At 46.0% G+C, this 13,990-nt stretch overlaps 1 protein-coding gene across 1 annotated transcript in view; it reads left to right on the top strand.

The window, feature by feature from the left end:
- Positions 1-2,098, top strand: part of LOC128901900 (lens epithelium-derived growth factor-like) — a 68,717-nt gene extending 66,619 nt beyond the window's left edge. Inside the window, exons 14-15 of the mRNA XM_054184048.1 lie at positions 1,647-1,717; positions 2,040-2,098. Coding sequence (XP_054040023.1) covers positions 1,647-1,717; positions 2,040-2,098 — 130 coding nt within the window. The remainder of the gene's footprint in view (positions 1-1,646; positions 1,718-2,039) is intronic.
- The last annotated feature ends 11,892 nt before the right edge of the window (positions 2,099-13,990 follow it).

The following is a 13,990-nucleotide window of genomic DNA, read 5'->3' as shown; positions in this document are numbered from 1 at the left end:
TTTCCCATAGGGTGCCAAAGCATCTCTTATAGAGGTCCTTTCCTGCTCTTATAGACAATAGCTCGTATAAACACAATTCATTTGAAAGATCAATATAATCCCCCACACATCATTAAAATATTTAAAATGTTCATATAATAAATATAATGAAAGCAGGTGAAGTACTAAGGTAATACTTCATTTTCTCACATCTAGCCTTAAATAGTTTGCTGGGAACTAACTATGGTTGCGCTTTCTAAAAGTTATTTTCATAATGCCACCAGATACAGGTGAGTATAAAGTATTAAATTATCTGTTTCCCAGACTAAATGCTCATATAGCATATTTAAGTGCTCCAATAACTTTCCCCGTGTTAGCAGTAAACAAATTTAAAACGTTTCCTTCAAGAATACTTGCAAACTTGCCATAAGAATTACAATTAAATCATTGCTCCTTTCACAAACAAGTACTGCAGAAATATTAGCAAAATCTTTTAAATTACATGCTGCTTCTAATAGCTATATTTTCTTCTCAGTTGTCCATCGGTCTACAGAGATTTACTTTAAATGTCTTCAGCAAAATCTCTCCAACTCTTCACTTGTTTTTACTGTCCTCTACCTATAGACAGCCTTCTTCCTACCTCCATTTTTTTAAAACTTGTTTTATGGATATTCTAACACAACTTAAATACCAATTTTATACATCTTTGATAAATATAAACCTTTGTGAAGCCACAGTGAAACAGAGGTCTTATTGCATAATCTTTAAATTAGCAGAATCCTATGGAGGCTTTCCTAAAGGTGATACTTGCAAGGGAATACAATGATCCTTATTTCAGAGGACCCAGCATAACCATAAACATTTTAAGGCTCTTTATGGGCTAAATGCCTCAGGTTGCCACGTAGGATAGTTTAGATGTGTGTATATATATTCTTTTTAAAAATATATATCTATATAAAATAAAAATTGGAAGTTTACATATTAGGAAATATTCTGTAATAATCTGGAGATCTGGGGGCAATAAATCCTTTGACCATCTCTATTAAGTTATTTTGTATGGGGAAAAATAAATAAAATTCCTTTCTGTTTAAAGTTACCTGCTGGTCTTCCTCTTTTAGGGCTTACTTTTGGAGTCACAGCCACTGCAGCTGCTACCACTGCAGCTTCCGCAGCTTCAGCTTGTTTTTCAGCCTAATTTTAAAGAAAGCAATTCACAAATTAAAAACATAGACCCTCTCTCTGTAAAGCAGCTATTTCTTACTTGCTTCCTAAAATATTGCGTAAAATATATTTCTAAACCGCTAAAAAAAAAAGCAACAACAAACTAGTTTAGTAGAGTAAGGATGCATAAAAAGCCCAATAGTTTCTGGATAAAAATTCATAAAGAGTTTGGACAAAGCACTCTGTTTATAAGGGGGAAAGTAAACCTTAAATGATTGTTGCAATGGTCACTGCAAACAACCTGGGGCAATATGCTGCAATCATTCAGGTTTTATAACTCAGCAGAAAAAACCCCACTGCTAAAATCCAGAAGAAGGATGTGTAAAGTTTTCTAGCAAACCAACACATGAGTGCTGGTTGGAGCGGAAGGAAGCTACAAGCTTGAATGTGCACGCTGCTGATGACATGGTCCTGCAGTCAACACAAACTTCCTTTTCTTTTTCCAGCACAAAAAGAATATCGGATTCCATCTTCTACACTACCAATGTTTGGTACCGGTACCAGTGTCAGAACTACAGTAAAAAACTGTTTGGCTTACTATTCAGGAATGCCTGAATGGAATGGAATACAAATCAGATCCTGAATAACTGCAGTTCGCAGCTTGGCATGTTGACTTGAGCTCAATTGGTGGTGGTGGGGGTGGTACATGTGGGGGGACAGTCCTCTCAAGGAGAAAAGCTGGCATCACTAACTGCTTCGGTCTTACAAACTTCATCTACTGCTGAACGTGCATCAACACACTGAGATTCTAGCCTTATTCCAGGTCAATGAATTTTAAAATAAGACTTATGTCTAAAATTCTTTATACGGCTATTAATGTTGCTTTATTATTTTTCTAGAACATCAGGTGAAGAAAGTGAGCTTGAAAGTCCAAAGGAATCTCTTTGAAAAGAAATGATGCCACTGGAGGCTTTTTCTTTTTTTTTTAATACAAAAAAAAGTGATTAAATTTTGCATTTGAAATCTACGGGCAAAAAGTTTTAAAAATTTTATAAGCATAGTATTTTAATGTTAAATTTTGTGGAATAACAGCCCCTTTAATCTTCATTTGAAAAGTATTTAAATGGTTTTATCCAGTATTAATAAGCAATGCACATCTCAAAATCCCATTCAGAAAACAGGAGACAGAGTTGTAGCATGTTTTAATCTTACTCCTGTATGTTTGTCCAGTTAATAGCAGGAAAGAGTGTAAATAGTTTTTCAACTGCTGAATTGCTTCATTTGTATGAAACATACTCTCTTACAGTCATACTGACCTGTTAGTGTGTAGTTTTTCAACATGTGTCAGGATGGCTTTTTAATGTGCTTTGTATGAGTTGGAAACATTGTTTTTATAGCAGTTAATGTTAAAGTTTAATTTTGTTCTTGTAAAACATTGTACCAAGTGATGCTATGTACCAATTGTACCAATTTATGCTACGTGAATTCTCGTAGTATGCTTTTGGTATTATAGATGTCATACTAGGAAGAAATCTGGTGTTTTCACTGAACCTGTTGATGATGCACATTGGTTAGAAAACAGTCTCGAATGCTTTTTAAAAAAAAAATTAGAGTCTTTAAGAATCAACTTCTTTGTATGAGTTTAATGTTCAAATTGTATAAATTAAGGCATTCATAAAGGCCATAACTGTTGGAATGTCTAAATCAATGCTGTTAAGAACTTTTCCTTGGCATGAACTTGAGGGGTTCAGAACTTAGGTTTTAAACCAAAAACCTTGTAAAGATTTCCGAAGGCAAGAAAGGAAGGAGACAGAGAGGTGCTACACTTGTAAAATCAAAGCCTTCTGTGTTTATTACACTGCCCTCCTGCCTGCCCCGTCCCGTGTCCCTGTCCGTCGTCCCGTCCCGTCCCCCCCGTCCCCATCCCCGTCCCCCCCCCCCCCCCCCCCCCCCCCGGAGTAGGCTGGGAGTAGACAAGAGGTTGGGAAGAGACACAGCTGGGACACCTGACACAAATTGACCAAAGGAAAATTCCATGCCATATAATGTCATGCTCAGCAATAAAAACGTGGAGGGGGTGGGAGTCTTTCCAAGGTAGCCGTTGCTTGGGGCATCGTTCTGCCCATGGGAAATGGTGAGTGATTGCCTTTGCATCACGTGTTTTTTTTCATGGAATCATAGAATCATAGAATGGTTCGGGTTGAAAGGGACCTTAAAGGTCATCTAGTTCCAACCCCCCTGCCATGGTCAGGGACAGCTGTGTTAGGGATAATAGAGGATGGGCCGAGCGAGACACGACGGAAAATTACTAGTTGAACCAAACCCAGTCTATGTGTCGAGAAAAAGGAACTCAGTACTGTTGCTGCAAAAACTATGTGTGTATCCATGAGAACCTGATTTTCGAAGAAGAAGATAACAAGAAGGGAGTACAACAGTGTAGTCAGGTATCAGACAGCCGCTGTTAGCAAAGCTGTACTTTTCCACTCGATCCGGTGCAGGATATAAGGGGGGCTGTCTCGGGCCGGGGAGGGAGAGAGAGACATGAGCGTACTTTGAAGATACAGGGGACGCCCTGAACAAGCACTGTGCCTGCCTTCCCTCTGCCGTACTGATGTAGCTCCTCGTTATCCTGCTGCTCAGCGGTGCTACTACGATCTATGGGGTGGTAAGACTCTCTTAAGTAACTTTTGGAACATTTGGGAACTGCTTAGCAAGGGCCGTGCCTACCTCCCTCTGCTGTACCGATGTAGCTCCTCGTTGTCCTGCTGCTCAGAGATACTACTACGATCTATGGGGTGGTAAGACTCTCTGAAGTAAGTTTTGGGACATTTGGGAACTGCTTTGCAAGGCTTCACAATAAAGCAGAGTTAACCTTTTTTTCCCTTTGTGTGGGCTCTGGTTTGTACGTTGGAATCTTTAAAAAAGAACCGGTTACAACACCTCCCACTAGACCAGGCTGCTCAAAGCCTCATCCAGCCTGGCCTTGAACACTTCCAGGGATGGGGCATCCACAACTTCCCTGGGCAACCTCTTCCAGTGCCTCACCACACTCACAGTAAAGAATTTCTTCCTAATATCTAATCTAAATCTCCCCTCTTTCAATTTAAAACCATTACCCCTCGTCCTATCACTACACTCTGTTATGGTTTGAGAAAATCCATAACAATTTATTGTCGTTTAGACAATTATTCTATCACACGATGACCCCTCCCCACCCGGAAAGGGGAATCGGGGAAAGCAAGGAAACACGAGGGTTGAAATATAAATAGATTTAATAGGATAAGACTAAATAATTAACAATAATACTAAAGAACCAGTATTAATCCCGATACTAATATAAGATATACAAGAATTATACTCAGCCAATTACATCAGTAAGAAGCTGTGCACTCCCAGCAGTGGCCAGTAAATGTCGGACACTGCGAGCACAACGGCTTCGGGAGGAAGGGAAGGGCTCAGGGGTCCGGCACCAGGGCAGGGAGTTTCTCTGGACTGCCGCCATCAAAGGAGAGAGAGAGAGACTACGCAGCAAACTTTCTAATTTATATCAAATGTGACGTTCATGGTATGAAATAATTCTGTTGGCCAGCCTGGGTCAAATGCCCAGGCCTCGCTCCTCCTCATCCCTGCACCTGGCAAGGCTTGAAAACGCTGAGACCTTGAATCCCACATACCCTAGCTGGCTATAAAGTAAATATTTTGACAAATTCAGACACTAGAGTCTTCCAAAAGTGCCGTTGTCCCCAGCATTAGAAGAGAAATTAGTCCCGTGTCGCTCAACCCAGGACACACTCCCTGATAAAGAGTCCCTCCCCATCTTTCAGTAGGCCCCCTTCCTTCATCTATTAAACTGTTTTTATCTCGACCAACAAGTTTTTTCTCAGTTTTGCTCTTCCAATTCTCTTCCCCATCTCTCAGAGGGGAGGGGGAGGGAGTGAGCAGCTGGTGGGTGCTTTGCTGCTGGCTGGGATCAAACCACCACATGCCTACAAGGGCATGATGAAAAATGCACCACACTGATGTAAGGATGTGCCTTTGCGTGCTGGCCTCTTTTAGAATGGAGTTGTAAAGGCCAGCTGCGGGTGTGAGAAGCAGAGAGCTGAGCAGCCGCTCTACAGCGCAGTAATGGCTTACTTAGCTGCAGTTGCCCCCTTAGACCAAACTAGGCAATGGAAAAGGAAGGGAACAGAATGACTAATGCCAACGTGGGGGGGGTGGGGCGGTGTGTGACAGTGTCGGGGGTCATGGTGGCCCATCCACCTCTGGGGGTACATTGGAAGAAGAGGAAGCATCGAAGAATCACAGAATCACAGAATTGTGGGGGTTGGAAGGGACCTCTGGAGATCATCTAGTCCAACCCCCCCTGCCAGAGCAGGGTCGTCTTAGAGCAGATTGCACAGGAACGTGTCCAGGCGGGTTTTGAATGTCTCCAGAGAAGGAGACTCCACCACCTCTCTGGGCAGCCTCTTCCAGTGCTCTGCCACCCTCAAAGGAAAGAAGTTCCTCCTCACGTTGAGATGGAGCTTCCTATGTTTGAGTTTGTGCCCGTTACCTCTTGTCCTGTCACTGGGCGCCACTGAAAAGAGCCTGGCCCCACCCTCCTGACACCCACCCTTTAAGTATCTATAAGCGTTGATAAGATCCCCCCTCAGTCGTCTTTTTTGCAGACTGAAAAGACCCAAGTCCCTCAGCCTTTCTTCATAAGAGAGGTGTTCCAGTCCCCTGATCATCTTTGTAGCCCTTTGCTGTACCCTCTCCAGCAGTTTCCTGTCCTTCTTGAACCGGGGAGCCCAGAACTGGACACAGTACTCCAGATGCGGCCTCACCAGGGCAGAGTAGAGGGGGAGGATGACCTCCCTCGATCTGCTGGCCACACTCTTCTTGATGCACCACTCTTCTTGATGCACCCCAGGATGCCCTTGGCCTTCTTGGCCACAAGGGCACATTGCTGGCTCATGGTCATCCTGTTGTCCACCAGGACTCCCAGGTCTCTTTCCACAGAGCTGCTCTCCAGCTGGTCAGCCCCTAACCTGTACCGATGCATGGGGTTATTCCTCCCCAGGTGCAGGACCCTACACTTGCCCTTGTTGAATTTCATAAGGTTTTTATCAGTCTTTAGTTCTTCTTTATCAGCCTTTCAGTTCCTCTTCAAGGATACAGTCATTAGTAAGGCGTGCATTGCTAAAGTAGCCACGCTTACTTATTACAAAGTAGAATATCCCTTTTTCTGCTGTACATCACGGGGGCCCCCCTCGGTTAGCCAGTACCATGGCTGGGACGATCTTAGGAACCGATCCCTTGGCCCTGCTGGGGGAAGTAGGTGATGCAGTCCATCTGTGAAGTTTCTGCCTCCTCCCCTGTGAAGGTGCGGTTGGCTGCCATGTGAGAACAAGGGGGCCCGGTGCCACCTGCTGATGGACTGAAGGAGCAAATGCCCCAGAGTGACCCACGGAGCTCTGTGGGCATGGCTGTAAGAGCAAGGGAAGGACATGGCCCAGTGGCATTGCAGAAGCACCAGGGAGTTTGCCGCCCAGGTACATGAACTCCAACAGCAACAAAGGACATCCGCCAAGCCACATCAGGCTGAGAATGGCCTCATGCCATTAGCCCCACCAGCGGAAGACTCCTCCTAAACCTTTCTCCTGGAAGAACTGGCTCTGATAAACCTCCCATAGGGAAGCCCTGGCCCTGGCCAGGTTGGGAAAAGGGATGATGAAGATGTTACAGAGGATAACAGGATTTACTGTCCACCCCAGCCTCCCCCTTTCCCTGAGCTTTTATTGCTGAGCACTGTATTGGATTTGCATGGCAAGGTTTTGGTAGCGGGGTGGCTTCTGTGAGAAGCTGCTAGAAGCTTCCCCCATGTCTGATAGAGCCAATGCCAGACAGCTCCAAGACGGACCCACTGCTGGCCAAGGCCGAGCCAGTCAGCGACGGTAATAGCGCCTGTGTGATAACATATTTAAGAAGGGGGCGAAAAAACTGCAGGGGAAGAGAGGAGTGAGAATATGTGAGAGCAACAACTCTGCAGACACCAAGGTCAGAGAAGGAGGAGGGGGAGGAGGTGCTCGAGCAGAGATTCCCATGCAGCCCGTGGTGAAGACATGGTGAGGCAGGCTGTCCCCCTGCAGCCCATGGAGGTTAAGGGTGGAGCAGATATCCACCCACAGCCCGTGGAGCACCCCACGCCAGAGCGGGTGGATGCCCAAAGGAGGCTGTGACCTGGTGGGAAGCCCGCGCTGGAGCAGGCTCCTGGCAGGACTTGTGGACCCATAGGGGACCCACGCTGGAACAGTCTGTTCCTGAAGGACTGCACCCCATGGAAAGAACCCACGCTGGAGCAGTTCGTGAAGAACTGAAGCCCGTGGGAAGGACTCACATTGGAGAAGTTCATGGAGAACTGTCTCTCGTGGAAGGGACCCCACACTGGAGCAGGGGAAGAGTGTGAGGACTCCTTCCCCCGAGGAGGAAGGAGCAGCAGAAACAACGTGTGATGAACTGACCACAACCCCCATTCCCCGTCCCCCTGCGCCGCTCGGGGGAAGGAGGTAGAGAAATCAGGAGTGAAGTTGAGCCTGGGAAGAAGGGAGGGGTGGGAGGAAGGTGTTTTAAGATTTAGGTTTTATTTCTCATTATCCTCCTCTGATTTGATTGGTAATAAATTAAATTAATTTTCCCCAAGTCCAGACTTGTTTTGCCCATGATGGCAATTGCTGAATGATCTCTCCCTGTCCTTATCTCAACCCACGAGCCTTTCGTTATATTTTCTCTCCCCTGTCCAGTTGAGGAGGGGGAGTGATAGAGTAGCTTTGGTGGGTATCTGGCGTTCAGCCAGGGTCAACCCACCACAAGCACGACATCATATGGTATGGAATATCCCTTTGGTCAGTTGGGGGTCAGCTGTCCTGGATGTGTCCCCTCCCAACCTCTTGCCCATCCTCCAGCCTATTGGCCTTTGGGGGGGGCGGGGGCAGGGTTTGGAGAGACAGCCTTGATGCTGTCCAAGCACTGTTCAGCAATAGCCAAAACATTAGTGTGTTATTGTGGGAAAGTAACGGAAGATCAGCAAGGAGGATTGTAAACACGCTCAAGTGACTCGCACATGGGGTGTTGGAAAACACATATATCGCACTAATCGTTGTTTAGTCTTATGTGCTCAACAAGTTAGACAACATAGGCCTGTGATGGACTCAGAGGCACCTTATCAAACATGCCTGAGATTCCTGCCCTGCTGTCGGAGAAGATCAAAGCACAGTGAAAAACTACGCCTGCTTGAATCCCTGAAATACAGGCGAGAACAGCAGGTTCGGGCACTCTCTCACTCTCTCTCTCGCTAACAAGGACTCACTCGCTATCAAGGACTCTCTTGCCCCATGGTGCCTGCGTCCCCCGCTTGCGTGCCTCTGCCTGGGTGCTGCTTCGGAGATTCCCCGGTCTGCGAGGTATCGAGATTAAATTTGTTCTTTGCCTTTCATCCGTGGTTTTGTGGTTGTTCCTGTGTCCTGCCCGTGTCAGCTCACACAGTTATCAACATCGGTTTAGCCACAGATGCAAAGCACAGCACCATACGGGGTGATACGAAGAAAGTCAACTCCATCCCAGCCAGACCCAGTGCACTGGCACTCCGGGCTCAAAGTCTGTAGGACCATCCCTAGATCCAGAGATCTATGGCCCCTTCAACTACTGATGCTAGGACCCTCACTTGCTCCAGTAGCTGACACCACAGGCCGGGGGTGCCCACACCCTTGGTCTGATTCCAGTACATAGCACTAAATCCAGTCACAGAGGTCTCACCAGTAGCTGGCACTTAGCCCTTGCAGCACACATACACAGGGGATAGGGAGTGAGATTACACAGAGAGAGAGTTAAGATTTAATAAGAAGATAGGGCAGACTGTGGTGATCAGGAGCAGGGCTCAGCCAGACAAGCATACTGACCAGCCCCATTTTACATGCGACTGGCCCCTTTTATACCCTTTTCTGTCTACCCCCCTCTTTGTTCCTCCCTGCTCCCCCTTCCCCTGGACGACCCCCTCCTGGACCCACAGGTTTGCATCTTTATCAGTTGCAAAGTCCTGGGTTTGCCTGCAGTTCCTTGATAGCCCATCAATTAGTGTGAGTGACCAGGTTTGTTTCTGGTTATTGTCTTTGTTAATGCTAATTGGTTAGATTTTATGAAGGTGTATTTGTCTCCCTCCCTTTCCTGAAAAAATAAACATTCTCACACCCCGCATACCCTTACCAATTAGAGTGACTAACCAGAACCTCCCTTATCATGTGTTGGTCAGGTTTGTCTCTGTATATTCTTGTTTATGGCTCCTTTGACCAGATACCTGTAAAGGAGCAGACACTCTCCTTCCACATACCCTTGCGCAAATGATGCCTGAAGCAGTCTTGTAAGAGTTTCACCCGTCTATCAAAATATTTAGGCTATTTGAAATATTCAGAGATAGTATTCTTATGACCAAGTATCAAGTTTAAGGGTAAAATTTATTACTGTGTGTATGTTTTCTGAGTCTATCTTATTGTTGTTGACTGAAGAGAAGGGCTCTTGCAAAAAGTGAAAATAAGGAGAGAAAGTGAGAATAAAAAATTTAGTGAAATTAAAAATCCTAACTTTTCTATCTTGTGAAAAGCTGTTAAACAGTATGTAGAATATCCTCTTAAATGTTACCTTCCACCTTTTGAGGAAGCCTGTACTTTCACCTTTTCTCTAACAGTCATACTACGGTCTGTGGCATTAGAAGGAGTATCAGCTTTTGCCATCTGCGTGCCACTTAATTGAACATGTATCACAACAGTGTAGTTCAGGCACTACTGGGCAGTGTAACATAAAGGAATTTGTCATTTGAGAAGAAAAGGCTTTTATACTCTTAACAGCATATCATCCAGATTAATTGTTAGCTCTTATTAGTAAAGCAGAACAATGTTGAAAGCTTCCCAATTGTCTTTACTAAAACTCCTTTCCAATAACTTAAGACAGTTTTTAAAAAAGCGTATAAGAAAAGAATGCCCGAAGCACAAGGAAGTGATGCTGCCTGGCAAGAGACCATTGACATGGCTAACGTGTTTTTTTCTCAATTCCCCTGACACTGGAGTGTAAATGACAGTTTGCTTCCCCACAGAGCAGCACAGGGGGGATGGGGAATGGGAGGTTCATTAACAGTTCCTCTCTGCCACTCCTTCCTCCTCACACTTTTCCCCTGCTCCAGCATGGGCTGCAGACCTTCAGGAAAAAAATCTGCTCCAACATGGATTCTCCATGGGCCACAGTTCCTGCCAGGAGAACCTGATCCTGCATGGGCTCTCCACAGGCCAAGTTCCTTCAGGAAATATCCACCTGCTCTGGTGTGGTCCTCTCCATGTGCTGCAGGGATATACCTGCTCCACTGCGATCTCTCCCACGGGTTGCAGGGGAATATCTTCTCTGGTGCCCGGAGCGCCTCCTCCCCCTCTTTCTTCACTGACCTTGGTATTGGCAGTGTTGTTTCTCACACCTTTTTTTCCTCGCTACTCTCACACTGGCTCAGCTTTGGCCTGCAGTGGGTCTGTTGCCAAGCTGGCTGTAACCGGCTGTGTCCGGCACAGGACAGCCCCTTGCCTCTTCTCACAGAGACCACCCCTGCAGCCCCCCCCACTACCAAAACCTTGCCATGTAAACCCAATACACCCCACCATCCGTCATGGACTTATACAAAAGGTTTTGAAAGAGGGCAATGCCCCAGATCACTCACAGTACATTGATGACATCATAGTATAGGGAAACACCACCCAAGAGGTGTATAGCAAAGGCAAACAGATCACTGCAATTTTACTATATGCAGGATTTGTGATCAAGAGGAATAAGGACCTGCACCAAGAAATACATTTTCTGGGTGTCAAATGGCAAGATGGGTGCCGTCTCGTTCCTATTGGCATGATTGACAAGATTGTGGCAACGGCACCACCAACCAACAAAAAGGAAACACAAATGTTTCTTGGAATGGTAGTGTTTTGGCAAATGCACATCTGCAGATACAGTCAGCTTGTGAACCCACTGTACCAAGTCATCAGAAAAGAGAACGCATTTGAGTGGGGAACCAAGCAACAACAAGCCTTTGATCAGGTAAAACAAGAAGCAGCACATGCGGTTGCCCCGGGGCCCATCAAGAACCTGTCCAAATGTCCAAAACGTACTATACACATCAGCAGGGGACAAAACAAGCCAGTGGAGTTTATGGCAGGAAGCACTAGGAGAGACCAGAGGAAGACCCCTTGGATTCTGGAGCCGAGGCTACCAAGCTGCTGACAAAAACTATATCCCAACGGAAAAAGAAATATTAGCCACCTATGAGGGAATGTGGGCAGCATCTGAAGCGGTGGGGACGGAATCACAACTGCTGCTGGCACCTCGGCTACCAGTATTTCACTGCATGCTGAAAGGAGAAATGCCCTCGGCTCAACATGTGCTACCTGGAGTAAACGGACAGCCCTGATTACCCAGTGGGCTCAGAGATGTCCGGGCCTGATAGAAGAGTTGATGGAATGGCCTGAAAAATTGTGATTTTGGCATCTCGCCCAGGGTATTACCAACATGCTCGAGTAGCCTCAGGATATGACAAGCTATCTGAAGAAGAGCGCCAATATGGCCTGTTCACTGGCAGCTCTTGACAAATTAGAGAAGATAGAAACCTGCCGTTTGGAATCCTGTCCAATGGGTGATAAAAACAGATGAAGGTGAAGGACAATTGAGTCAGTTTGCTGAAGTCCAAGCCATAAGAATGGTCATCTGTCGTGGTTTAACCCCAGCCAGCAACTAAGCTCCACATGGCCACTCGCTCACCCCCCCCCCCCGTGGGATAAGGGAGAGAATCAGAAGACTAAAAGTGGAACAATTTGTGGGTTGGGATAAGAACAGTTTAATAATTGAATTAAAATAAAATAAAATAAAATAAAATAAAATAAAATAAAATAAAAATCATAAATTGTGATGAACAGGAAAATAACAAAAAGAGAGATAAATAAAACCCAAGGAAGACAAGTGATGCAAATGAAAAATAATTGCTCACCACCAACTGGCCGATGCCCAGCCTGTTCCCGAGCAGCGGCAGCCACCCCCCAGTCAACTCCTCCCAGTTTATATGATGAGCATGATGTTATGGGGTATGGAATATACCTTTGGCCAGTTTGGGTCAGCTGTCCTGGCTGTGCCCCCTCCCAGCTTCTTGTGCACCCCCAGCCTTTTTGCTGGCAGAGCATGAGAAGCTGAAAAGTCCTTGACTTAGTGCAAGCACTGCTTAGCAACAACTAAAACATCAATGTGTTATCAATATTATTCTCATACTAAATCCAAAACACAGCACTATGGCAGCTGCTAAGAAGAAAATTAACTCTATCCCAGCCGAAACCAGGACAATATCCACCCCTTATTCTATACCACCTACGTCATGCCCAGGTCCCACACTTTCCAATCCATTCCAATTAATCACCACCACTTTTCCTGTCTTTTGATATATACACACAGATATCAGTCCCTTAGTCTATGGGCCATCCCTCTAAAATGTCCGTTGAGTTCATTTAGCCCATGACTTTTGGCTCCATCTGTCATAAGTCCTTCAGGGCAGGAGAGATGGTGTGTGGTGTTGAACTGTTGCATGCTGAAGCCAGTTCTGGTTCCATTATCGCTGTGCTTGTCCGGTTCTATCATCGCTGCACTTTGCTCGATTTCATCAAAGTTCATTCTCCATTAATCTGGGTGATTCTTACTGTAGCACCATTGATATGGCAAATGCAGTAGTGATGACATACAGTATTATATAGCAATTAACATCATACAATTCAATCGGCTAGTCTCACCCAAAATCAAATCCCCTTGACTGCACATCAGGCTTCCCCATCCTTCCGCATCACCCAGTGCACCCAGGTCCTTGAGCAAAAGCAATCCCCCGGATGGGTTTGCCTTTGCCCGAGGCAGGAATAACCCAGACTCTCTTCCCTAACATATTTTTATGTCCACTACAGGGACTTTATCCCCTTCTACGGTACGTGGAAGTTTTGATTGGGCAGCCCCAGCTCGATTGGTAGATCCCCTGGTGTTAACTAGCTAGGTAGCCTTTGCCAAATGCGCACCCCAATGTTTGAAGGTCCCAGCACCCATTGCCCTCAGTGTAGTCTTTAACAGTCCATGGTGTCGTTTGATTTTCCCGGAGGCTGGTGCATGATAGGGGATGTGATATACCCGCTCAGTGCCATGCTCTTTGGCCCAGGTGTCTATGAGGCTGTTTCGGAAATGAGTCCCGTTGTCCGACTCAGTCCTCTCTGGGGTGCCATGTCGCCACAGGACTTGCTTTTCGAGGCCCAGGATAGTGTTTTGGGCGGTGGCATGGGGCACGGGATATGTTTCCAGCCATCCGGTGGTTGCTTCCACCATTGTGAGCGCATGGCGCTTGCCTTGACGGGTTTGTGGCAGTGAGATATAATCAATCTGCCAGGCCCCCCCATATTTATATTTCAGCCATCGTCCTCCATACCAAAGAGGCTTTAACCGCTTGGCTTGTTTGATTGCAGCGCATGTCTCACATTCATGGATGACCTTGTAACCGGTTCTTTTTTAAAGATTCCGACGAACAAACTGGAGCCCACACAAAGGAAAAAAAAGGTTAACTCTGCTTTATTGTGAAGCCTTGCTACAGGAAAAAAAAAAGCAGTGAATTCAGCTTTATTGCGAAGCCTTGCTAAGCAGTTCCCAAATGTCCCAAAAGTTACTCAAGAGTCTTACCAACCTCATAGACCGTAGTAGCATCGCTGAGCAGCAGGATAACGAGGAGACGCATCGTTACCGCAGAGGAAGGCAAGGCACAGCACGGTCAGGG

This window comes from Rissa tridactyla, chromosome W, assembly GCF_028500815.1.
Source record: "Rissa tridactyla isolate bRisTri1 chromosome W, bRisTri1.patW.cur.20221130, whole genome shotgun sequence".
Taxonomy (NCBI): Eukaryota; Metazoa; Chordata; class Aves; order Charadriiformes; family Laridae; genus Rissa; species Rissa tridactyla.
This window is presented reverse-complemented; position numbering and strand designations above follow the sequence as displayed.